The sequence below is a fragment of the Lepus europaeus genome, chromosome 8, assembly GCF_033115175.1.
Source record: "Lepus europaeus isolate LE1 chromosome 8, mLepTim1.pri, whole genome shotgun sequence".
Taxonomy (NCBI): domain Eukaryota; kingdom Metazoa; phylum Chordata; class Mammalia; order Lagomorpha; family Leporidae; genus Lepus; species Lepus europaeus.
The window spans coordinates 985,378-1,012,223 of NC_084834.1; the positions used below are offsets into that span (position 1 = coordinate 985,378).

General features: G+C 47.9%; 1 protein-coding gene across 2 annotated transcripts in view; it reads left to right on the plus strand.

Annotated features, from left to right (window-relative positions):
- The first annotated feature begins 11,533 nt into the window (after nt 1-11,533).
- The window catches only part of FNIP2 (folliculin interacting protein 2), a 138,766-nt gene continuing 123,453 nt past the window's right edge, over nt 11,534-26,846 (plus strand). For both annotated transcript variants that reach the window (XM_062199351.1, XM_062199352.1), the window contains exon 1: nt 11,534-11,641. In XM_062199351.1, coding sequence (XP_062055335.1) covers nt 11,535-11,641 — 107 coding nt within the window. In that variant the 5' untranslated portion in view covers nt 11,534. The remainder of the gene's footprint in view (nt 11,642-26,846) is intronic.

Consider the following 26,846-nt stretch of genomic DNA (forward strand, 5'->3'; position numbering starts at 1 on the left):
TAGTTTTAAATATTTACTATTTCACTTAAAAAACAGAGTTACAGGGAGAGAGAAAGAGAGCTCTGCCATCCACTGGTTAGCTTCCAAGATTCCTGCCCTGGACCAAGCAGGAGCCAGGAGCCTGGAACTCCACCAGAGTTTCCCTGGCAGGGAACCAACTCTGAGTCAGTTGCTTCCCAGGATGCATGAGCAAGAAGCTGGATCAGAAGCAGAGGAGCCAGGACTTGAACCAGGTGTGGCGTAAGATGTTGCAGCACAATAGCCACCCCTATATGTATAATTTAAAAAGTCAGATAGAACTAAAAGGCTTAGTTTTTTTTTTTTTTTTTAAGATTTGTTTCTTTACTTGAAAGTCAGAGTTACTCAGAGAGAGAAGGAGAGGCAGAGAAAGAGAGGTCTTCCATCCGCTGGTTCACTCCCCAATTGGTCGCAATGGCCGGAGCTGCACGGATCCTAAGGCAGGAGCCAGGAGATTCTTCCTGGTCTCCCACAGGGGTGCAGGGGCCCAAGGACTTGGGCATCTTCCACTGCTTTCCCAGGCCATAGCAGAGAGCTGGATCGGAAATGGAGCAGCTGGGACTTGAACCGGTGCCCATATGGGATGCTGCCACTGCAGGCCATGGTCTTACCTGCTACGCCCCAGTGCTGGCCCCACAATTTTTTTTTTTTTTAAGTTTCTTACTCAACCTAACTCATAACCAGTTCCATCTCTACAGATCACTACTCTCAACTTTTCTGACTAATTCCCTCGATATTTGTCTCCATATGTTTTATTTTTATTTTTATTTTTTTGACAGGCAGAGTTAGACAGTGAGAGAGAGAGAGACAGAGAGAAAGGTCTTCCTTCTGTTGGTTCACCTCCCAAATGGCTGCTACGGCTGGCGTGCTGTGCCAATCCGAAGCCAGGAGTCAGGTTCTTCTTCCTGGTCTCCCATGGGGTGCAGGGCCCAAGGACCTGGGCCATCCTCCACTGCTCTCCTGGGCCATAGCAGAGAGCTGGACTGGAAGAGGAGCAACCGGGATAGAACCCGGCATACCAACCGGGACTAGAACCCGGGGTGCCGGCGCCACAGGCGGAGGATTAGCCTAGTGAGCCACGGTGTTGGCCATTTGTCTCCATATATAAAATTCACCTGCTGGTATAACTTTTTTCTTGATTTCCCAAATCTAGGCTTTGTTGACTTCTTGCTATGGTGAATAAATACTAGAATTGCACTCTCCTACCCTAACTTTACTTTTTCCTCCTCATTTCCTTGTACAGTTGTATATATATAATTTATTGTTACATTAATATCCAATGTTAACATTAGGACTATACAAATATTGCTCAGTAAACCAAGTAACTCACTGCAATCTTGTTTCCTGTGCAGGTTTTAATTAAAAAATAATTTCTTTATTTTATCATTTGTTTGATTTTCCATCTACCTACCCATTTTCCCCAATGTTCCAACATCTGCTCTCTACTGTCTTTTTTTTTTTTAAGTTTTTATTTATTTATTTGAAAGAGTTACACAGAGAGAGGAGAGAGGGAGAGGGAGAGGGAGAGGGAGAGAGAGAGAGAGAGAGAGAGAGAGGTCTTCCATCCAATGGTTCACTCCCCAGATGGCCGCAACGGCTGAAGCTGTGCCGATCTGAAGCCAGGAGCCAGGAGCTTCTTCCTGGTCTCCCACGTGGGTGCAGGGGCCCAAGGACTTGGGCCATCTTCTACTGCTTTTCCGGGCCATAGCAGAGAGCTGGACAGGAAGTGGAGCAGCAGGGTCTCAAACCAGCGCCCATATGGGATGCTGGCGCTTCAGGCCAAGGCGTTAACCCACTGCACCACAACACCAGCCCCTTCTCTGTACTTTCAACCATATTTTTTAGTGCTCAAATATTTAAGTTCCATTTTTTAAACAAGATTTATTTATAAGTCAGATTGGGGCTGGCACTGCGGTGTAGTGGTTAAAGCCGCCGCCTGCGGTGCCAGCATCCCATATGGGCACCGATTCGAGTTCAGCTGCCCCCCTTCTGACCCAGCTCTCTGCTATGGCCTGAGAAAGCAGCAGAAGATGGCCCAAGTGCTTGGGCCCCTGCACCTGCGTGGGAAACCTGGAGGAAGCTCCTGACTCCTGGCTTCGGATTGGCGTGGCTCTGGCCATTGTGGTCATCTGGGGAGTAAACCAGCAGCTGAAAGACCTCTCTCTCTCTCTCTCTCCCTCTGCCTCTCCTTCTCTCTCTGTTTAAATCTGACTTTCAAATACATAAATAAATCTTCAAAATAAATAAATAAAAGTCTGGGCCGGCGCTGTGGCACAAGGGGGTTAACACCCTGGCCTAAACCACTGGCATCCCATTTGGGCGCCGGTTCAAGACCCGGCTGCTTCACTTCCGATCCAGCTCTCTGGTATGGCCTGGGAAAGCAAAGGAAGATGACCCAACTCCTTGGGCTTCTGCACACACGTGGGAGACCTGAAGGAAGTTCCTGGCTCCTGGTTTCAGATCAGCGCAGCTCTGGCTGTTGCAGCCAACTGGGGAGTGAACCATTGGATGGAAGACCTTCCCCCCACCCCCCGCTCTCTGTGTAACTCTGGCTTTCAAATAAATAAATAAAATCCTTAAAAAATAAAAATAAAAATAAAAGATTGAGAGAGAGAAGGGGAGAGAGAGACAGAGAGAGGGAGAGAGAGTGAGAGATCTTCTATCCACTGGTTCACTCCCCAAATGGCTACAACAACCAGGGTTGGGCCAGACCAAAGCCAGGAGCCTGGAATTCCATCTGGGTCTCCCACATGAGTGGAAGGGACCCAAGTACTGGGGCCATCTACTGCTGCCTTCCCAGGCGCAATAGCAGACAGCCGGATCAGAAGTGGAGCAGCCTGGAAGCAAAGCAGAATCCTTACGGGATGTAGGCACTGCAGGTGGTGGCTTAAGCTGCCATGCCACAATGCAGGCCCCTACATACCATTTTTCTGAGTGGCCTCTGGAGCCCTCAGCTGCCTCCCTCTCTCTGGCTGGTTGTTTTCCAGGGGCCTTGGGACTTGCTGCCACCTTAGGATTTCCCTTGCTGCTTTTCTTCCTTGGATCTCCTCTCATAGCTTTCATTTCTTTGTTTGCTAAACTACATCCTCCAGCTTCCTAGGAGTGCATAGGAGGTTTAATGCTTGAGACTTTGTAAAACTGAAAATGCCTATTCTATAGTATTTGACTTACTTAATGGTAAAGGATTTTAGGCTGAAAATAATTTTTTCCTCTGGATTTTAAAAAAACCACTTATCTGTTTTGATTTCATTTGAAAGGCAGAGAGAGAGAGAGAGAGAGAGAGAGAGAGAGAGAGAAATCTTCCATCGGTGGGTTTACTCCCAAAAGCTCCCAACAGTCAGGGTTGGGCCAGGCTGAAGCCAGGAGTCTGGCACTTAACTGAGGTCTCCCATGTGGGTGGCAGGGGCACAAACACTTGAGCATCACTTGCGGCCTCTCAAGATGTGCATTAGCAGGAAGTTGGGTTTGGAAGCAGAGCTGAATACAAAGCCAGGCACTCCGGTGTGGGACGCAGGCGTTCCAAGCTGTGTCTCAATCCACCCCTTTCTGGGTCTTCAGTGTTATACCCCATTACATTCTATCATCAAGGGTGGCTAGCGACAACTCTGATGCTATCTGACATCTGTTTTATTTCTTTATTTGTGATCAGCTTTTTCTGTTTAACTTTTTCCCATATCCAAGATGATCTGAAATGCAATGATAATAAGTCTGAAAGTGCTTGTGTTTGTCCTTTTGAAACACTGGTCTGGTGGGCCCTATCATTGCAGGGACTCTTGTCCTTTAGTTCTGGGAAACTTCTAGTGTTTGATGTTTTGTTTCCCTTGATGTCTCTCATATCTCCTTCTGAAACGCCCATCAACAAGTCACTAAAATGGATTCTCTAATATTCTCATTTTTCCTTTTCTACCTTCTATCTTTCTCCAGATTTTTCTTCTAATTCTTTCACTATTTTATTTACATGATTAATAATTTACAGTTCCTTACGCTAGTAACCAGAGGAAGCCCAAAGCTTCAGATTTTTTCATCACTCAAGTCTTTTTTTTTTTTTTAAAGATTTATTTATTATTTGGAAGTCAGAGTTATGAAGTAGGGGGAGGTGGAGAGAGAATCTTCCCTCTGATGGTTCACTCCCTCCATGGCCACAACAGCTGGAATGGACCAGGCTGAAGCCAGGATCCAGGAGCTTCATCCAGGTGTCCCACATGGGAAGCAGGGGCCCAAGCACTGGGGCCATCTGCTGCTTTCCCAGGCCATTAGCAGGGACCTGGATTGGAAGTGGAGCAGCCAGGACATGAACTGGAGCCCATATGGGATGCCTGCAGTGTTGCAAGCAGTGGCCTTTTCTATGGTGCCACAATGCCAACCCCAGGCACTAAAAAGTTTTAGTTAAGAAGGTGACATGAAACAATAAAGCTTATGTCTGTAAGTGATGTAGACTGAGATGGGGCAAGACAGGAACCAATTACGGCTTTTGCAGAAGTCCAGGAGACCACAGTGGCTTGGACTAGCACGGGGACAGACATGGATGTCAGAGAGACTTTGGATCTTCTCAGGATGATTCCTGGGTTTCTGCTTAAAACAAATGTGTAAGGGAGTGGGGTTCTAGCACCAAGTTAGGGAACGTGGTAAGAGAAGCAGGATCAGGACAAGCACAGAGCGAGAGTACAGCGTGGCTGCCTGTGAGCCACACAGACCCACCACACGGATACGTGCAAGCGAAGTCAGGGTCCGAGAAGCAGATGAGGCGTCAGCAGCAACAAACGAGTCCCAGCAATGGATGACTGTGTGTGGGGACCATACAGACGGGACGTGCGGAGGGCAGCAAAGAGAAACCTTAAAGGATTTTGTCAAGGATGGGAAGAGAAGGAAGCTCCAGGGGAGACTCAGGGAGTGGCCTACGAGGCTGGTTAGAAGCGGAAGAGGCCTGCAGTACCAAAGGATGAAGGTCTCTTTTCAGACTGGAGGAACACTTGCGCGATGTTGGTGCACTGGAGGTCGCTGAGTACCACTGTGAGATAACCAGTTGGAGTGAGTTCTGTTGCAAATACCGTAGCAAACCCACCGCGGATTACCCTTATACCATGGGGTTCCTTGGATCCGATCCTAGGTTCTGAGATGTTCTAAGAATGTTTACGATTTTTATTCTTTAACTCTTACATTTTCCAAAAAGTAAAGAACTAATTTCTTTTGAAAACTGTAATCAAACTCATTTTATCTTGCAGTTGCCATGTAAGGTCTACTGGAACCTTTCATAACTTATTGGATCTTAATGATCTTGACTTTCTCTAACCGCAAACATTGTTATATCACTATCCTAAATCTCAGGGATTATTTCAACACTTCTCAGTAATCATTCCCAATTGTGCTAGAAAAGAAAAAAACAAGAAGATGAATAATTGTGAATTGCCTAGAAGCTTGACTCCGCAGTGAAATAAATCACTCTTCTGTTATATTTTTGTTTTTTTAAAGATTTAATTTATTCATTTGAGAGGCAGAGTGACAGAGAGGGAGGAGGAGACAGATCTTCTGTCCTCGGACTATCTCTCAAACGGCCACAACAGCCGGGCGCTAGGAACTCCACCGTGTGCCCTACATGGAGGCCAGGGGCCCAATACTCAGGCCGTAGCGCACTGCCTTCCCAGGTGCATCATCAGGGAGCCAAAGCAGAGGTAGAGCAGCAGGGACTCGCACCTGTGCTCTGATACGGGATGCTGGTGTTGCAAGCAGTGGTTGACCCACTGTGCCACAATGCCAACCTCTCTCCTCCCCTTCCCATTATCTTTCTAACGTCTAAAAAGCTGCATCATCGTTTAAGGGGGTATTAAAAAAAATCCAGAGATGTTTGTGTGTTTTATTTAATTTTCCTTTTTTCATCACTTCTCTACTGTTTAGTAATCCTTTCACTCTTTTTTTTTTTTTAAAGTTTTATTTGTTTTAAAGGCAGAGAGAGAGAGAGAGAGAGAGAGAGAGAGAATCTTCCAGCACCCAACAGCAAAGCCTGGGCCAGGGGGAAGCCAGGAGCCTGGAACTCAATCTGGGTCTCTCACATGGATCACCTGGTGCCTTCCAGGTGTGCGTGAGCAGGAAGCTGGAACTGGAAGTGGAGTGGGACCCCAAGGCACTCAGACATGCAGGCAGGCATCTGAAGCTAACACACACTGTATCAGTGCCTGCGCCCTCTTGTTGTAAAGCTTCTATTAGTCACTAATGAGAGTTGAGAATTTTTCATTTTCTTCTCAAGATGGCAAAGAGAAGAAAATTGATAAAACATCTCCAACTATTTGAAAGATCAGGAGAAGAATTCACAAGGACGGAATTCTAAACTCGACTGATATTGGTGAGATTTATCACATAAAGGAAATACCAGGCTGTGTCTGCAGCTGATAACTTCCTAGAGAAATTCTCTCGGCATGGATGACTGGGAGCCATGCTGTGGTGCAGCAGGCCCACATCCCATACTGAGTGCTGGTTTGAACCCAGTCTCCTGCTGACATGCCTGGGAAGGCACGAGAAGGTGGTGTAAGTCATTGAGCCTTTGCCACACACATGGAGACCCGGATGGAGTTCCCGAGTCCTAGTTTTAGCCTGACCCAGTCCTGGCCATTGTGGGCATCTGAGAAGAGAACCAATGTGAATGGAAGATCTCCCCCGCCACACACACACTCTGCCTTTTAAACAAATCTGAAATAAAATTGATGATTCAACTATATTTAAAAATAAAATATGGTATTCTTACCCAATTAGTCCTTTATTGTGAGTGACTTCCTTACCAGTATTTTATGAGAACCTAAGCCTTTCTAGAAAAGTGTGCAATGTATTTCAGCCTCTTCTAGAATGTGGCCCATCAAATATGCTTCACAGAGTTTGGAAGTAACAAATGAGAAAGGCCAATGTACCTACAAGGGTGAATGAAGGAGGTACAGGTGAAAAATAATGAATTGCTAATTCTAATTGGTGTTTATAAATCTAAAAAGTGAGTATTTTTAGCTAGGGAGCAAAGAACGTATCTATTTTCTCTTCAACAAAATGACAATTCAGCGAAGTTTTCAAAAGCACTGCTTTTTGTTTATTCAAGCGCAAGAACAAGCAGAAGTAGCGCTCAGCTGGAACCAGCAGAGATAAATCTGAAATCTTGAATGAATATTTACAAGATGATCGTCTTCCTGGCTCCTATATGCTGGTGAGCTGTCGTCAAAGGACATTTCTCACTCGCCATAAGTCTTCCTTCAAATGCAGGAAGACACACAACAAAACGGTGGATTTGTTATGTTTAATTTAAAATTTATATTCAAAATTCCTTTTAAACATTTAGTTATTTATTTGAAAGGCAGAGTTAGAGAGGGAGAGGCAGAGTGAGGAAGAGCTCTTCCATCTGATGGCTTACTCCCTAAATGGCTACCGCTGCCAGGGCCAGGGCAGGCCAAAGCCAGGAACCTAGAAGTCCAGCTGGGTCTCTTACATGGGTCTCACGCCGTCTTCTGCTGCTTTCCCAGGGGCACCAGCAGGGAGATGGGATAGAAGTGGAGCAGCCAGGACTCAGAGCGGAAGTCATAGGAGACGCCAGTGTCACAGGTGGTAGCTTAACCTGCTGTGCCACAACGCCCCCCCCCCCCCATTCTTCATTCTTCTTTTATTCTTCTGTAAATGATTTGCAAAATGACTTAAAATGTGAGAAAACAGAAGAGAAGCATTGGCAAAGACTGCTTTCTGCGGTATATACTGTGAGTTAAATTCATAGCAGTTGATTTGCCTTATGTAATAAGCAAGAGAAAAGAACAGGACACATGAATCTCTTATAGACAGCTTTAGGCTTCAGATAATAGGGTCATTATCTCACCTTTTGGGGAATGGCAGCTCTGGGAGGATGCACTAGGGGGGACCCACCTTGCTCCCACCTCCCTCCTAGCCCTCTCCAGTCTTGGCTTCACTCTCAGGCTTGTACCAAGACAGTGTAGCACTCTATCTAGACATACACCATGCAAAGGAAGGAAAAAAGAAACTCTATTAAGTGAGAAAACCTTCTCCAGAATTATTCCTTCTCCCACAACTCCCTTTCTTCTTGCCTCCTCTGTGAGGAAGAAGGGGGTAACCGGTATCAGGTAGACCACACGACAGCATCTGCAATAGCACAACTGTAGAGGCAAAAATTAAAACACTTTACAGAACATATATTTTTTATTTTAATATTTATTTATTTGAAAGGCAGAGTTTGGGGGTGGGGAGGGAGAGAAAGAGAGAGAGAGATTCCATTCGCTGGTTCACTAGGCAAAAGGCTGCAATGTCCGGAGCTGGGCCGGTCTGAAGCCAGGAGCCAGGAACTTCTTCTGGGTCTCCTACATGCATGCAGGGGCCCAAGCACGTGGGCCATCCTCCGCTGCTTTCCCAGGCACATTAGCAGGGAACTGGATGTGAAGTAGAGCAGCAGGGACGCGAACTGGTGTCCATGTGGGATGATGGCTCTGCAGGCTGCAGCTTTACCCACTACACTACAGTGCCGGCCCAGAACAAATACTAATTAAGAGACAAGAACTATCACCAGAAGTCAGAATGGACTGGCATAAATAAGCTGGCCCTCTTCTACTCTCCTTTTCCCTCCCTAGGGAAACAACTCAGGATATTGTTTAATTCCTCTTCTCTGGGCAGCTGCACACAGGAGCAGCCGGCTGGTATATGTTCTAAGACGGGGTGATGAGATGAATGAATTAGAGCCGTGCTGGAGACAGGGACCGTGACCAATGGACGACAGGCAGAAGACTGGGCTCCTGTAGATGCCTTGAACAGCCAAGAAGAGAAACCGTAAGACTTGGGGGAAGTGTTCGGAGCAGCTTCCCAGAATTTTGCTGGCTAGGATTTCTGTGCACTTGAAAAATCCAAAGCAGGATGTATGGCCAAAACCAGGCTGAGGATGGAAACGATGCGGAGGGAGCACAGGGAGAAAGAGGAGAGAGGGGAACCACTCTGGCTCCTTGTTTCTCCCCTGGCTTACGCAGTAATCTAATAGTTTTAAAGGCACAGTCTCTCTTTAGAGTTGCTCAGTCTAGACCAACACTGAAGATGATGGCTGGGGCAGGCTATGCTCTTTTGTACAAAATCATTTGAGAGGCAGAGAGAGATGGGAGGAGGAGTGAGAAGGGAGTGAGAGAGAGAGAGTCCCCAGGTTCCTGCAGCAGCCTGACTGGTCCAGGCCAAAGCTGGGTTTGGAACCCAATCCAGGCCTCTCCTGAGGGTCGCAGGGATCCAACTACTTCAGTTGTCACCTGCTGTCTTGCAGTCTGTATCAGCAGGAAGCTGGCATTGGCAGCCAGGCCTTGAACCTAGATCTTGCGATATGAGGTTAATCACGTGTCCAAACAGGCACACCGAGCTAGAACTTTTCGAATTCCCTCTTTTGGGTGATCTCGAACACTTGAACTGGGCCCGGTATGAAAGTCTTTGTAGGTGAGGAAGAACAGACACCGTGTCGATTCCTTTATGTAGTTAGAAAATCTGCTAGGCTCCTAGACATTAGGGACATTTTCTGACCAAGGATAGGGAAGGAAAGGTGATGTGTTGCCAGCCATCACAGACTTGGAACCGTGTCTTACTGAGCCACAACAGATGAGGCCAATACCTAATATATAACTACTCAGGAATATTGGCCCTAGGCAGTGAAGATTCTCAGGAAACAGAAAGCAGAGCTGCAAACCAAGATCTGTGTCCTCTAAACTGTGCCAAGGGGTAACTGCTCACCAGCATCAACACCCAATCCACCAATCGAACAGTAAAAAACTAGAAGAAAAAAATGACTGCATTTCAGTTCCCCGTCTTTCCCTAACCTTTGTGAAGTTTCATTGTTTACAGCTTGATCTCCAACCAAGACCTGAAAACCACACAATAACAAGTGACAGGGGCAGGTGTGTGGCCCAGCGAAGCCTCTGGTAGGGTGCCTGCCCCCTCATCAGAGTGCCCGGTCTGAATCCTGGCTCTGCTCCCAGCTGCAGCTTCACGCTAACCAAACCCGCAGAGGCACCAAGTCCCTGCCCCTGTGGGCCAGATCCCCATAGAGCTGCTCCAACTCCTGGCTTCCGCCTGCCCAGCCCCTGCAGGTATTTGGGGCAGTGAACGGTGGATGGGAGACCTTTGTCCGTCCCTCCACTTCTCAAAATACATAAATCACTTAGACAACTTAAAAATGATAATGGAAATCAAGTCCAAAGAGGTATTCCCGAGAACTCTGTGGAGACACACTGGCCTTCTTGAGTGCCGGAGAGTTATTTCGAACAAACCTAAGAGCACAGGTGAGTCACCCTTTACGGCCGGCTGACGTCTCACTAGCACAGCTGTTACCCACTAAGCCCAGCGCCATAAAACACAGATTAAGGCTCCAGTACACAGTGCATTTAGAGTCTCCTCACACGAAGACTTCACCCACGTACAAGAACTCCACCTTCCGCAAACCAGATAATCCCTGCTGTGCACAGGTAAAACATTCGTGTGCGTGGTCACGGACTAGTGTTAGGGAAGCGCTCTCTGGTCATAGGCCGGTTCTAAGTTTCTAAGTGTGTATGTAGTGAGTGCTGCTTTTTTTTTTTTTTTTTTTAAGGGCTCAACCTTTCACACGCAACTTTTTCTGTAAACGTGGTTATACAAGAATATGGTGGCCCAAGACGCCAAACAGAACTAAGAATTTCGGGAAAAAAAAGTAAAAAAAAAAAAAAAAAAACCCAACAGTTTAAAAGAAAAAAAAAAAAAAAAGCCTGAAGAAACCCACCCTGGATAGGGAAGAAATGTGCCAACGTCCCGGGCGCTGCGCGCTTCCCCTCACAGCCCGGGAAAGCGCACCCCCGCGCGAGACGCCCTCCCCGCCGGCCCACGCCCGGCGCTCCCGAGCTTCCGCGCCCGCACAAAGCCAGGCTCAGGCTCGGGGCTTTGTCTGGCACGAACAAAGGTCGGCCGGCGGCTTTGCCGCAGGAGCCGGGACGAGGCCCGGGGAGGAGGCTCCGCGCCCGCCCGCTTCCCGCGCCCCCCGGGCCCCTCTAAGCGCCGCGCCCGCGCCCCCCCGGGCCCCTCTAAGCGCCGCGCCCGCGCCCCCCCCCCCGGGCCCCTTTAAGCGCCGCGCCCGCCCCCCCGCCCCGGGCCCCTTTAAGCGCCGCGCCCGCCCGCCCGCGCCCCCCGGGCCCCTCTAAGCGCCGCGCCCCCCGGCCCCTTTAAGCGCCGCGCCCCGCGCCCCGGGCCCGGGCTGCGCCGCCCGCCGGTTACGTGCGCCCGGGGGCGGGCGGCCGCTGGGCCAATGGCCGCGCCGGGGCCGCCGCGCTCCTCCCGCGCCGCCGGCGGCTGCGGCTCCTCCCGCCGGAGCGAACTGTCAGCGCGCGGGGCGGCGGCGGCGGCGGCCCGGCTCCGGCACAGCACCGGCGCTGAGCGGAGCTCCTCCGCCGCGGCGCCCCGCGCTCCCGCCGCCGCCGCCCCGGGCCGCGCGCCGAGCCGCCGCCGGGCCCGAGCTCCACGGCCGGAGCCGCCGCGGCGGCCGCTGCAGCGTCATGGCCCCGACGCTGCTGCAGAAGCTCTTCAACAAAAGGGGCAGCGGCGGCGGCGCGGCGGCGGCGTGCGCCCAGGGCCGGGCTCCCAAGGACGGAGCCGCCTTCAGGTGAGGGCGCGGGGGGCGCGCGTGGTCCCGGGCGGCCCCTCCGCCTCCGCACACCCCCGGGCCCTCCGGGGTCCGGAGAGTGCCCGTGGGCTCCCTGCGTTCCGGGGCTCGGCCGCGCGTGGGCCCTGCGGCGCGGCGAGCTGTCCCCTCCGAGGGCGGCCGCAGCCCATTGTGTGCGTGGCGGTGTCGTGGAGTTGTGCGGGAGCAGCCGCGGCGACAGGAGGCCGCCGGGGCCCTGTCCCTGCGGGCGCCGGCCGACGCGCTCCCCGACGGACGGATGCGCGTGTGCCCGGGCCGTCGGCGGTGCCGGGGAGCGCGGCCGAGGGTGCGTGTTCCCCGCGCGCACCTGTGCCCGAGGACGGCCCGCACGCGTTCAGCCTGGGCCGCTGGAGATGCGTGGCGTGGGGGTGCCCCCGACCTGGGCTTCCCGCGCCGCAGGCTGCCCCCAGGGCCCGGGCTGCGCTCCCCTCCAGGGCTGCGCGCAGGCTGCCCCCAGGACCCGCGTGCGCTCCCCTCCAGGGCCAGGTTCTGGACGGCGCCTTGCCAGGTGCCTCTGAGCTGAGCAGTTCTTCAGCGCTCTCTGGAAGTCGGCCCCCAACTCTCACGCGCTCTGCCAAGCCGCTTTTTTGGCCAACACGCCCTGCAGAAACGGGTTATTGTTGAGCGGGTCTGGACTCATGTGTTGCAGCTCTAGAAAGTTTCAAGCGCAACTTGGGAACACATCTTGCAGGAAGTTCTGTGTTGTCTGTTCTGCTTGTTCTTGAATTCCATTGGTGGAGAACAGCCCCCTTCTCATTATGTAAGGACGGACGTGGGTGTGTGTCTGGGATGTGGGGTTTGAAAGGTAGACCGTGAGGACTTCCACCCACCGCAGCTGAATCCTCACGTTTCCTCTGGGCTAACACAGTGCTTACCTTGTGAGCGGGAACTCGACGCCTTTGCTCGCTGTGCCTTCTCAGAACGGTAGAGTTACTAGAGACCCAGGGCGTGTGATTTCTTCCCTCCCTTAGCTCAGCCCTGAGAGCCAGGGTGCAGCCCTGGGGGAAGAGGCGTGGGTTACGCATTTCACTCCACAGCCCTTGCTGGGAGAGTTGTACTGTCACCGTTTCCTGTGTCCCCTGCCTGGTTGTCCACCACCATCTCCTCATCCGAAAGCCTAATTGGGTGTATTTGGATGAAAAAAAGGGGGGGGGGGCTATATTTAGGGCCTGGCCATATTAGGGAAATTGATTCCCACTTTGTGGGAACATGTTCTGTGTGGTGTTCGGACCGCTCATTGGTGTAGAATGGAGAACAGAAAATTGTGCCAAGTGCTGTGTTTTTGTTTTTTTTTCTTTCTTTCTTGACCTCATTAGGATTTTTTGGCAAGTTTTTGAATAGGTTTTTTTTTTTCTTTCCTTTTTTTTTTTTTAAGATAATCTGGGAGTCTTAGCTGGGTGTCCCATTTGGGGAGAACCCCCTTCAGTAATGTGCCAAAGGCATCACCATGGAAACGGGGGAAGTGGGAGATGTTAGCAAAGCTGCAGGAGGCTGGGGACAAGTCAACCAGTGCTTACCAGGCCAACACGGAACACCAGACAGGTGTTTCCTCTGCCTTTCACCTGGCCTAGCTCTTGGATCCTCTGAAGCCGTCCTGGGGAAAGCCTCCTGGAAACTTGATCACTCTTCACCTACAAATAGCACAACCTGGTGTTTCATTTTATCCAGGTTTCGCCAAATTAGAGCTGGTATGTGCTTTTTGGGGAAAGGGATGCCTCCTACAGGAAGCTTACTTTGTAGGGAAGTCGATTTCTAGAAGTTTTAAGGTAAAACCCAGATAGCCCTAGTGTGAATTTCTATTCGTTAGTATATTTAAATACAGGATGTGACTTGTAGATTTGGAAGACGAAGGGTCCCGTGAACATTCAGGTAGATGTTTTTGGCAGTTATTTAGCATATACTAGAAAAACCTCAAAAAGTAAGATCTAACTTTTAAGAAAAATTTCAGTATTTGAAAGGCAGAATGACAGGAAGAGAGAATATATCTTCATCTGCTGGTTTACTCTCCAGATGCCCTCATCAGCCAGAACTCCATCTGGGACTTCCACATGGGTGGTAGGAACCCCAGCCCCTGGCCAGCACCTGCTGCCTGCCAGGTACATCAGCAGAAAACTGGATGAGAAGAAGTAGCCAGGACCAACGGGGTCCTCTGACGTGGGGTTCAGGTGTCTTAAGTGCTGGGTTGACCTGCACAACACCTGGCCCAAGATCTGACTTGTTAGGTTTTAGGGATTGCTGAATCCTTTGATATCTTTGTTTCCATGATGGGCTTTCGTTTGTTGTTTTAAACTTTCCTCTTCTCAGAATCGTCTTGCCCTTGACGTTGTTCGTGTGTACTTCCTAGTCTCTTCTCCAGGATCTCACTGTTCCCACACCCCTCTAGGCTTCCCTGCTGAATTAGAGAGGAAATACGTTGTCCAATGTAAGTAGCTCCTATCTTCATGCTGCATACCGTTTTATCAAAAAAGAGGCTCATCACAGTCAAGATTCCTTCTTGGGTATTTCACTCGGTTCTCAACCAACAGCCCTTTTCATAGCTGTGAGGGAAGAGGTGGCTAGGAAAACAGAAGGGATCAAGAGATGAAATTTGCGTACTGGAGAGACGGTGGTCAGGAACACTCTGACTATAGTATTTGTGAAGTTTAAACCCTATTTAAAATTATAAGATTGCATTGTGGGCGTTGAAATTTGAGAGCATTCCCGTTTGTGATCTTCAGAATGCTTTCACTTTTAATTGATACATAAGTTTATATTTGAATAACCTTGTGTTCCCGAAGGATGAATTAGGACAAAAGGATGATTTGTTCAGTGACTCAAGTCAGAAGTAGAATTGGGATATTGGTTACCTTGGATTTAAGGCTAGCGCATTTACATAGGACTTTTAAAAGAAGGATATGCCCGTGGACTTAGATGTCTGGTTTAAGTTTGAAATATTGCTTTTTTTTTCCCTTTCATATTCGTGGTAAATCATTGGGTCCCTTTCTACCTACAACATGTATGCAGCAGAAGGTTGAGCTGAGAGAGGCCATGGGCTATCGCATGTATCTCATTGTGGGCCCTGAAATGGAGTAAATGCATGTACCGCCTGGGGTGTGAGGATCAGAGGGAAGTGCAGCTGCCTGGTCCTGAGATGTGTCGAGAGCCCTGGGGAGGGGGCTCCACTCTTCTTTGCCTGCATTCCTGAGCACCTAACGCCAATGGCCCCCGATCGATCGTTTGTGCTAATCCCCATTGTGCACTCAGAACGAATGTAGGTAATCGGCCACAGGGTTAGTATAAATATAACTTAATCTCCTTATCGTCAAACAGCACCTGATGCCCACATGCACAGATACTCATGGTCACACTTACTGGACTTGACCATCTAAAGGACAGTGGACTACACACTAAGATGAGTAAGTGGCGAACAACACGCTGGAGACTGTACTATAAATCAAGTACTAATAGAGCACATTTCTGCACTGAGTACAGTTTTAGGAATGTACTCACTGTTCTTGGCATGGTTGTGGCTGAGGCCTGCATCATGACTTTGCTCTTCCCTGGCATTGCCAGCTCCCAAAATGCAAGCATTCATACGATTTGGCTAAGGTAGGGTGGAGGATATTTGGCAAAATATTTGTTCTAGTAGATTCACATTTTTGAAGAATTAATTTATTTTGGTCTGGGCCAGGAGGCAGGAACTCCAATCTGGACTCCCATGTGGGTAGCAGGAACCCAAGTACTTGGGCCGTCTTTTACTGGCTTCCCACATAGAGTAGCAAGGAGCTGGATCAGAAGCGGAGCAGCTGGGACTAAGTCTGGCCCTCTGATATGGGATGCTGGTACCACAATCATCTTAAACCACTTGGCCACGAAGCTGGCCCCACAGTCATATTTTTAAATACTTTTTTTTTTTTTAAAGGTTTTACTTATTTGAGAGGAAGAGTTAGAAGGGAGAGAAGAGAGAAAGCTCTTCCTTTCATTAGTTCACTCTCCAGATAGCCGCAACGGCCGGAGCTGTGCCAGTCAGAAGCCAGGAGTCTCTTCAGCTCTCCCACCAGGGTCCAGGAGCCCAAGCACTTGGGCCATCCTCCACTGTTCTCCAAGGCCACAGCAGAGAGCCGGATTGGAAGAGGAGCAGCCGGGACTAGAACTGGCGCCTGTGTGGGATGCCGGTGCTGCGGGCAGAGAACTAACCTGTGCCACTGCGCCGGCCCCCATGTTCACATTTTTAATTCCCATAAGACGTGACGCATAAGCAGCAGTTTTGATTTCTTCTTAACTGCTTTCTACAGGTCTTGCTAAAGATTTCCTGCTGCAGCTTCAGATCTGCTGGTATACTCATCATACCTGCTTGTCCTGAAACTGCCTTGAACCGTGGGCTGTTGTAGTGATTTTTAGCAAAGGTGCAGAGGGGAACCGTGCCACCCAGTGCAGTGGGTTCTGTGAAAAGTGTGCAAGATGAATTGGGGAGGACCTTGATAGAGCCCTGACGCAGGTACTGTGTTGATGTGAGCCTCACAAACACTCTTTCTGCAGTTGTTAAGTTTTGCCATTTGTAGAGCAACAGCACCGGTTCTGTTAGAGTTGTGGTGAAGAGGTAATAATAATAAAAGAGTTGAAAATCTTTTGAAAATAGTAAAATTCAGTACAAAATGATTGTGTTAAGAATCTTTTAGATCATGGAGTTCAATACTATTCCTCCTGGGAATAAAGAAACCATTTTTCAGAGAATGTTTTTTCAAAAGGAGATTTGCTGTAGAGCTGACAAAGCGTGTTTCTGTTCATCTTTTTGGTTCTCTACCTTGTTGCTGTCCGTGATGAAACACCCTGAGATTTCAGAGATGCATTTCAGGTGCATAGCAGGTAGTGACTTAAACCTGGGAGAGGTGACTGGACATTCAGAAATATTTTTAGGAATGTGAGATAGGTTTTTTTCCAGAATTATTTGTAAATTTGTATTATCCAAAATAAAATCTTCCTTAACCAAAGAAGGAAATTGGTTTTACAAAATGATAAAGCAATGGATGATGTTCTGTAGCTGCCAAATCATTTTACACACACACAAATACCCAGAACTCTTCCTGGAGACAGTAAAAGCAAGACTTGGATTTACATGAATAGCTTTAAAAATAGGAGTATGTGCACATATGCAGGAGAGAAATGTACACCAACATACGTGTGGTTACCATGAGGTGGCTGGAAATTGTTCTTTGTCATTGGTATTTTTGGATTTTGCTGTGTTGAATTTGTGTTACTTTTGTGATTTAAATTATTTTACATGTTAAACAGTCTTAAGAATATTTTATACAGTGAGAGTAGGATAAGGATAATGTCTGTGGATAAACCTGATTTGAATAAAAACTCTTCATAGAACTTTTCCCTGCTGTGTTAAGATAACTGATAGTTTTTTTTTTTAAATGCTTGCTATGGATTATAATGTTCTTCAAACCTAAATTCATTACAAACCCTGGCACGCCAAGTTAACTGGTTATATTAATTGTAGGCAATGCAATGTATCTTCATGGTAGGTGCATATTCACCTTGGATTTCACAAACTCTTTTGCACCAGGATAAACACTTCTAATCCCGTTTTCCGTCAACTTTGCCCTCTTCTGTGTGTGCAGAATTTACACTGGGTGGGCAGGGGCCCTGCCTCCCCATTGCCTTTGACCCCCTATGTAGTCCTTAGCAGGGCCGCTAGCACAGTCCAGGTCTCAACCCTTATCTGAAAAAGAGTGGCACAGCCTGTTGGGTCTAGGGCGGGGGTAGGGTGGGGTCGGGTGGAACTTGAATAAGTTACCAGGCCTGGATTAAAAGTTCTTAAGGCTAAAAAATATACTGTAATTGTAAGTTCCAAGATGTGGATTTGTCAAGTTGCATGTTGTTTGACCTCTTGGGAAGTGATGAGGTGGACTGGGTTACATGGTCCTTGCATGCAGAGTTCAGCTCCTGGGAGAACTTTGGTTTTTCTGTTGTGCCTCTCTAGGTTGTGTTTCTCATGGTTTGCTTGTAAAGTCAGTTGAAGGAAGTCCCTCTGCCTTTGTGTTTCCTTGGCAAAGGAAGTTGTAAAAAGATTGTCTTGCACTCTTGGAGTGCTTTGGCTGCCAGTGTGAGCTGCTCGTGGGTGAATGACCTGAGAACTGGTAATGTGCTCTGTTTCTTTAGCCGCTGTTTTTCTTGGTGTGGGCGACGAGGAACAAATGTTTTATACTGATTGTACAAGTCCTAGCCTAGTGTGAACTGTTAGGCCTGGACTATGAGATCATGCACTTGGCTGTAAAAGTAAGTTTTTTCTTTGAGCATAACAGTGCTGAGATATTTGGTGAATTCCAACTTACCAAGCATTCTTTGTCTCAGGTTTGTGAGAACTGGTTATCGTGTAAAAGAGGAAAAACAGGATGGACTTTTCCAGCTAACTGGGCATGTAATAGTGATTTCCCTCAACCCCACCCCGTCTGTAAATGGAACATCCATGACTCACTTCTCATGGCCACACAGGCACTTTTGTAAGCAGTGTTTAGATGGGAGGGTGGGCTGGGGGTGGAGGGAGATGGGCTGGCATCCCACTTAGGTTCAGCCAGAGTCTGCCCAGCTGCCTTTGTAATGGATTTCTGAAAAGGACAGTGTGCCTTCTCATACATCATGCTGCTTACTTTTTCTTCTGGCACTCGCTTTTTGTACTGAAATAATACAATATATTAAGTGCAATAAAACGCAGCTGTTACTCTAGTGCTGTGGATAAGTGCAGGATCGAAGGGTGCTCTTTGTGAGAGCTTCGTATTGTGAATCTGGATCTCTGAGCATATTCATCTCTTCTGAACTGGATGCCTCTAATTTCTAAATGTATTCGGAATGTTTTCTAGTTTTTTAAATCGCTAGAGCATGTCTGTGATATAATGTATATTTAAATGCATGATTGCTGTTTACTGATGTCTGATCAAAATGACAACCAATTCATTCTAAGTGTGGTTGGGCAGTAGAAACGAATCCCCCAGAAGCTTAGGGGGACAGAACAAGAACCAGCATACCAAGTGGGTACCTCAAAATTATTCCCAGTAAGGATGCTTGCATGTTGTCATGGCAACTCTTGCTTCACAGGTGAAAGACAAGTTAGATGTTAACCTGCACATGCCTCAAGAGATAAAACAGGTGTTGATTTAGGATGTGTTAGAAGCATCAAAATCGCCAGTCTAATCATTTTTGCCTTTAACACCTTATAAATACCTGAGACTGGCTGGCGCCGCTGCTCAACAGGCTAATCCTCCGCCTTGCGGCGCCGGCACACCAGATTCTAGTCCCGGTCGGGGCGCCAGATTCTATCCTGGTTGCCCCTCTTCTAGGCCAGCTCTCTGCTTTGGCCCGGGAAGGCAGTGGAGGATGGCTCAAGTCCTTGGGCCCTGCACCCGCATGGGAGACCAGGAGAAGCACCTGGCTCCTGGCTTCGGATCAGCGTGGTGCGCCGGCCACGGCGTCCATTAGAGGGTGAACCAACAGCAAAAAGGAAGACCTTTCTCTCTGTCTGTCTCTCTCACTGTCCACTCTGCCTGTCCAAAAAAAAAAAAAACAAAAAAAAAACAAAACAAACAAACAAAAAAAACCTGAGACTGCCAGCTCTGAAAATGCCAGAAAATTGGACATTTTCTTTTTTCTTACACTCAAAACCTTTGGAGTTTTTTTTGGGGAAAGTTTATTTGTTGTTATTTAGCTCTTAATTATCCACAGTTCTTTTATTTCAAAATTATGGTTGAGAAATAGTAACAATCTCAAATGTGATGCTCCAAATTAAATTTATCTTCTAAAATTCAAAGTACACACTTGAGTGGGTAATTGGTACAGGGAGACGCTACCTGGGACGTGTGCATCCCATATTGGAGTGCCTGGGTTGGAGCCCTGGCCCTGCTGTGCTTTGGTCTGGCTGTCCCCTGGTTGCTGCAGGCATCGGGAGAGTGAAACAGTGGGTGCACCGTTTCTGTCTCTGCCTTGCAAATAAAATGAAAATTTATTAGCTGTTTTTTTTTTTTTTTTTAAATGGGATCAGAAACAGAGCTAGTCCTCGAACCCAGGACTCCAGTGGGCTGCAGGCACCCCTGGCAGTGTCTTAGCTGCTGCACCAAACATGCCCTCCCCTTTATGACCTCTTTTTATTTTTTTCATTTTTTGATAACATATTTTAAATTTACATTACAGTAAAAGGCTTAATTCTTCACCACATTAGGACTTTTTAAAAAGATTTAATTAATTTATTTGAGAGTCAGAGCTACACAGAGAAAGAAGCAGAGAGAGAGAGAGAGAGAGAGGTCTTCCATCCACTGGTTCACTTCTCAATTGGCCACAACAGCCGGAGCTGTGCTGATCTGAAACCAGGAGCCAGGAGCTTCTTCTGGGTCTCCCATGTGGGTGCAGGGGCCCAAGAGCTTGGGCCATCTTCCACTGCTTTCCCAGGCCATAGTAAAGAGCTGGATCGGAAGTGGAGCAGCCAGGACCTGAACCGGCGCCCATGTGGGATGCCAGTACTGTAGGCAACAGCTTTACCCACTATGCCACAGCATGGGCACCCACATTATGACATTTTTAAAAGAAATCTTGTTTGACAGCTTGGACATTTCCTTCATTGCATTAACAGTAATAAATTATTTTTTCGGTATCAGAATTATAGGGTAAGTGCTCTAAACTGCTGATCTGTCCCTGCCCCTGCCCCCTGACCTGGGGGGGTGGAGGAAGTTTAAGTCCTATACCTGAGACTCTTATCAAATGCCACAGCTGTCAGAAGTACATGAAGCTATGAAATCGTTAGCTGTGTGTTGATGGTGTTCCACTGTGTTTTATATACTGTTAAAACTTCTCAGCTACTTGAAAGGCAGAGTGAGGAATGAGAGAAGGGGAGGTATCTTCCATCTACTGATTCACTTCTCAAAAGCTGGCAACAACCACAAGACTGGGCCACGCTGGAGCCAGGAGCCTGGAATTCCATCCGGGTCTCCCACGTGCGTAGCAGAGAGCTAGATCAGAAGCCTGGAGTCGGCAGGACTCAAACCGGCCCTCTGATAGGGAATGCAGGAGTCACAGGCAGTGGCTCAACCCACTGTGCCACAACTTCCACCTCCTTTTACCCCCACATGTATACTTATACACCCCCATATCACTTGATTTCTGTATGGCTTATAAAACTGAAATACATCGTGGGACTAAATGAGCCAGTTTGTTCTCTGAAGCTTAAGATAGTGGCCAGTGCATGGCACCGCTTGTGATGCCAGCAGCACATATGGAGTGGCGGTTCAAGTCCTGCCTTCTCTGCTACGGGCCAGCTTCCCACTGATGCACCTGGGGAAGCTGTGGAAGATGGCCTAGGTCACTGGGTCCCTGCCACCCACATGGGAAATGAAGATTGAGTCATGGCTTCTGGCTTCTGGCTTCTGGCTGGCCCAGCCCTGGTTGTTGCAGCCAGTTTGGGGAATGGAACAGCAGAGAAAGAAGATCTTTCTGTGTGTCTGTCTTTCTCATTGCATTGCGCTCTGACTTTCCGCCTTTTAAATAAATAAAATTTAACTAAAAGATACAGTTGGCTCAATTATGGAAGTGGTACGGTATTGTTAGCCTTGCAGAGCTGAGTTTGCATGCTCCATGTCAGTGCTGTAAAAAAGAGGAGGCATCATCCTTTTTCCCTTTGAAAAACGAATTTAAAAATGGATCTGTGGCTCGCACTGTTCTCTAAGAGGAGTGTGCCCCATACTAACGTAGCGTCAATGATGGCCTGTACCATGTGAGGGAGGGAGCTGTGAGTAAACATTTTCCCCAAGCGATTCAGGCAATCACTGTTTGTTTTAGAATGGTACATTGAGTAAGTTAGTTGCTAGGGCAGAAGGAGGTGGCAGGCACTATTGGCCCTGCCCAGAGGGCAAAGGTGGACCTCTGGGAGCTGCTCGGGTCTTTCCAAGTATACAGGCTCCATGGAGATCCCTATGAACCCTAGTAACAGATTCTTGTTAGCGAATGCTGTGCATTGCAGTGCCAGGTTTTCTTTTTTGTTGGGGGGGGGGGGGGGGAGAGGAAGTCACAAGCACATAGGCTCTCTCATCCACTAGGTCAAACCCCAGATGCCTACAGCAGGTGCAGCCAAAGCTGGGATTGTGTAGCTCAATCCAGGTATCCCTTGAGGGCGGCAGGAGTGCAGTTACCTGAGCGATCCCTGCTGCTTCCCAGGGTCTGCGTTAGCAGGCAGCTGGACTCGGGAGCTAAACACAGGTGCTCTGATGTGGGACTTGGGCTTCTTGACGACTAAGTGCCTGCCCCATGCTGTATGCTCTGGAGAAACTGTACGTGAAATTATGACTGCTTTTGTTTAAGATTATTTTAAAATGCACTTGGTTAAAAATAAAGTAGTGCAAATATGCTGAAATACAAGCCTTTCATGCCACGCTCCTAATTCCTCTTCCCAAAGACTTCCATTATTGTAACAATTTTATATCCTTTCAGAAATAATCCATGCACATCCAGGAGACAAATACTCTGTTTCCCTCGCACAAAATGAGGGTGTATCTGCCCATCTGCACATTACTGGTAGTTGAAGCATATGGGCTGCTTCACGCAGTCGTTCCTAAGTCTGGCTGAACAGTAGAGTCGCCTGCGGAGACTTGAATGCCCAGACTTCTGATCAGGAATCTAATGGAACTGGTGTGGTCCGGGCTTTGCGCATCTTCTTTTAAATGAAACCTTCCCCAGGTAATTTTAGTGTGTGACCAAGCATTTTAACCAGTCCCTTGTTGATGGGTTATTTAGATTGTTTTATTGTTAGAAACCGTGAACTTCCTGGCTAGAATATCCTCAGGCGTAGGTTCAAGTATGTTTACTTCTTGGCTAAGGACCTAGGATGGAATTTCTACCACACTGCTCTCCTAAGAGATGCACCTGTTTATGATCCTCCCGACAGCGTGTGCTAGTGGCTATTAGTGGAGTCCGCTGAAGCGTGCTGGTGAGGTGGCAGTGGGGCTCTGACCCCAGCTTGCTCTTGGTGGTTGCGGATCACTTGTCTACTGGAGTGTCTGTGCGGGCGATTGAACTCTGCAGTGCTATCTAGACATAAACATCTCCATGCTTCCCTAACCCGGAAATTGAAAAAGAAAAACTTGTGCATGAAGAGATTTTTAAAAAATGGAAAACTTCTTTGCATGAAGATATTATTTAGACATTGTTATAATGGTAAAATTAAGACAAGAGTCCTAACTTATCTAACAGCAGGGAAATGCTAAATTATGATGTTAACAGTATATATTCTGGTGGCTAATTATGATTATGAAGACTACTAATGTAAAATGATATGTTAAATAAAAAAAAACAAGTTGGTATCTACAAGATGAATATAGTAGTAAAACATTTAAATGTCTGAGTGAGAACTAGAAAACCAGAAATATAATAAACAGCAGTTGATGTGATATAGTAATGCGATTTGGGTAAATATCCTTTAACAAATCCTATATCTTTATAAAATTGTAGAGGAAAAATCAAAAATTAGGAAAAAACTGCTTATAATGCCAATAGCCATTTATGGCTTTAAATATATATTTTCATATTTTAAACGTTATTTGTGAAAACAGAATATATGCATGTAAATGGTTTCCCTGAAGTCTTTTTTGTAAAATTTATGTGAAAGGCAGAGTTAGAGAAACAGAAAGATACTTTAAAAAAAATATTTATTTTATTTGGAAGGCAGAGTCACAGAGAGGCAGAGGGAGACAGAGAGAGAGGTCTTCCATCTGCTGGTTCACTCCTCAGTTGCCTGTAACAGCCGGAGCCGTGCTGGTCTGAAGCCAGGAGCTTCTTCCGGATCTCGCACGTGGGTGCAGGGGCCCGAGGACTTGGGCCATCCTCCACTGATTCCCAGGCCATAGCAAAGAGCTGGATTGGAAGAGGAGCAGCTGGGACTCAAACTGATACCTGTGTGGGATGCTGGCACTGCAGACAGCGACTTCGCCAGCTACGCCACAGTGCCAGCCCCAGAAAGATACTTTCCATCCACTGGTTCACTCCTAAATGGCTCCAGAAGCTGGGGTTGGGCCAGGCTGAAAGCAGGAGCCAGGAGCTTCTTTGTGGTCTCCCACATGGGTGGCAGGTGCCCAAGGACTTGGGCCATCTTCGCTGGCCTTCCAGGTGCATTAGCAGGGAGCTGGATCAGAAGTGGAGCAGCTGGGACTCCCAGCTGGCGCCCATATGCGATGCTGGTGCTGTGGGTGGCTGCTTAACCCACAATGCCACAACAGCTGGCCCCTTCCCTGAAATCTTTAAAGATGCCAATAAATAGCTACTTCTCAGCAATTTTAAGGGAGCTCCTCTAATTGTAGAAAATAATCCCATTTTCAGTATTCTGACCTCTGTGCCAGTGCTAATTTTACTTACATCATCTTGTACATATCTCACCGGTGTCTCATGAGGATGGTGTTTTATTAGCCAACTTATGAATTAAAATATTGTAATTTATGCAGAAAAATAGAGACTTGTTTAACGTTGAGTGGTCTTACTGGTGGGACAGAATTCGAACTCTTAGTTCTTTACATCTGATCCATATTCTCCCTGCAGATGAATCTTTGAAGTAGCTCAGTGGTTGCACTTCGGCAGCAGGTCCTGCAGAGTGTGAGACAGTGGAAAATCTAAGAGCTGCTTCTGGGGAGCTTACGGTTACTTGTGCAAGTGATAGAAAGTGTGGAGAACTTTGGTTCAAGGCAGTGCTTCAGTACTAAATCTCTGTAGACAGCTGGAGATGAGCGGAAGGCGAGAAGGAAAGCAGTTGAGCCGGGGCTGGCCAGGGGGGCTTCACAGAGGAGCTAAGATCTGCAGGGCAGAATTCAGAGACGTGAGGAAAACCTCCTCCCTTAGATGGATTGATAATGGTGCGGCAAGGTACCCTGCCACCTGCACTGCAGGCATCCCACGTGAGCAGTGCTTCCGGTCCTGGCTGCTCTACCTCTGGTCCACCTCCCTGCTGATGTGCCTGGAAAGGCCTCGGAAGATGGCCCTAGTGCTTGGGCCCCTGCCACCACATGGGAGACCTGGATGGACTTCAGGGTTCCTGGCTTCGGTCCGGCCCAGCCCCAGCTGTTGTGGATATTTGGGGAGTGAACTGGCAGATAGAGGATCTCTGTTTCTTCTTCTTTCTCTATAACCCTCTTTTTCAAGTAAATATCCTGAAAAATACATGTTTTGAAGTCAGAATATCTATGTGAGGTCAGATACGTGGGACCAGGTTTGACTTTGTGAGCATTACTAACTTTAAATAACTTGAAAATGTGGATGGGGCTGGCGCTATGCTGTAGTGGGTTAAGCTGCTGCCTGCAACACCAGCATCCCAGATGGGTGCCAGTTCAAGTCCCAACTGCTCCACTTCTGGTCCACCTCCTTGCTGATGTGCCTGGAGAGGCAGTGGGAGATGGCCCTGTACTTGAGTGAGCCCTTGCACCCATGTGGGAGACCCAGAAGAAGCCCCTGGCTTTGGTCTGGCTCAGCTCTGGCGGTTAAGGCCATTTGGAGGGTAATGCAGCAAGGGAAGATCTCTCTGTCTCTCTAACTCTGCCTTTCACATAAAAAAATAATAATCTTAAAGTGTAGGTGGAGATCTCCAGTCTATACTTGGTGGGCTAGTAGAAAGACAGGGGCTTAGTTTTGGATTTGTATTTTGGAATTCAAACCTGACTTTCTCACTTCTGGTGTATGGTACATTTCTCTCCCTGAGCTTTTTCATCTGTGAAATGGGTATGAAATCGTCTTTCTTGCAAGGTTGTCTGAAGACCAGAGGTAATGTGTGTCAGTTATGCCACACAGTGCTTGGCACCTATTAAGCTTTTGGTAAATAGCGACTCGGAGTTCTTTGAAATGCTTCCCAGTTGCTTCGTCAATCCAGGTATTGACCTCGTGTCTGGGTGAGCTCTGGATTCTAGGGAGACGGCAAGTGGCTTGTCTTCACCACAGGGTGAAGTTCCTCCTTGGAAGGCAGCGAGGAGCCACTGCGGTTCTCGGCGGTGATTGCCGGAGTAACTTTCTCGACACGGGTGCCATAACTTAGATTTTGGAGCTGGGATCCAAGAACATGTTAATCTCCCCTCTCCTTCTGCCATCCGACACCGTTTAATCTCCAAAGGGGAAAAGCAGCAAAACAGATAAGACACCATAGCACCGTGCTCCCACCTGTAAGGCTGCCCTCCCAGCCTGTGGCAAAATCCATACTGGACAAACCTGTAGGTACATGGATGCTTTTGTTTTGTTTTCAAATGGCAGGAGCTGCTACTGCCACTGCTTTTGCTGAGGAGTTTCCTGATAGTGTTCTTCCTTTATTGATTGAACTCATAAACATTTGTGACTACCCAGTTGCGGCTGTATCTGAAATCCCAGACTTAATTCAAGGGGTGGGGGAATTTGGGATTGAAGGCTCCAGTTTGTTTCTCACCATTGTTTTTTTTTTTTTTTTTTCTTCTTACAAACAGAAAGGAAGGGTGTTGAGAATGGGAGAAAGTGGGAGAAGCAGTTGTATGGGAAGCTAGGAAAAAAATACAAGCTTCCAGTTGTCCAGTAATCTTATCTTGCAGAGTGCTAAGTACTGCTCTTAATTGCATGGGGGTGCTAGTTTAGATAATGTGCCAGGAAGGCTGCCACCTGTGCTCCCTCCAGCTGCAGCTGTTAAAGTGTAGGCCAGCTCCAGTAGGTGCAATCCACACTTTATGGTTTGTTCATTATTCTGTCTTCCTCCTTAGAACCTTTTGCCCTTTAAATTCAAGTAGTACTGGACTTTGCTCTTACAGTGACTGCTGTGTCTTGCTGCTCTTCAGTTTACTCCGGCTGAATATTGGCTTTTACAGCAGCTTGGCTGTTAAAATCAATGTCGTGTATAACACAGCCGGAGCAACTGACTTGCCTTGAGCTCCACTTGACCTGCTAGCACGCTGGGCTGGCATACTTAATGCTGTTTAAGAGTTCTTTTCAGGCCGGCACCGTGGCTCAACAGGCTAATCCTCCGCCTAGTGGCGCCAGCACACCGGGTTCTAGTCCCGGTTGGGGCGCCGGATTCTGTCCCGGTTGCTACTCTTCCAGGCCAGCTCTCTGCTGTGGCTCAGGAGTGCAGTGGAGGATGGCCCAAGTGGTTGGGTCCTGTACCCCATGGGAGACCAGGAGGAAGCATCTGGCTCCTGGCTTCGGATCAGCG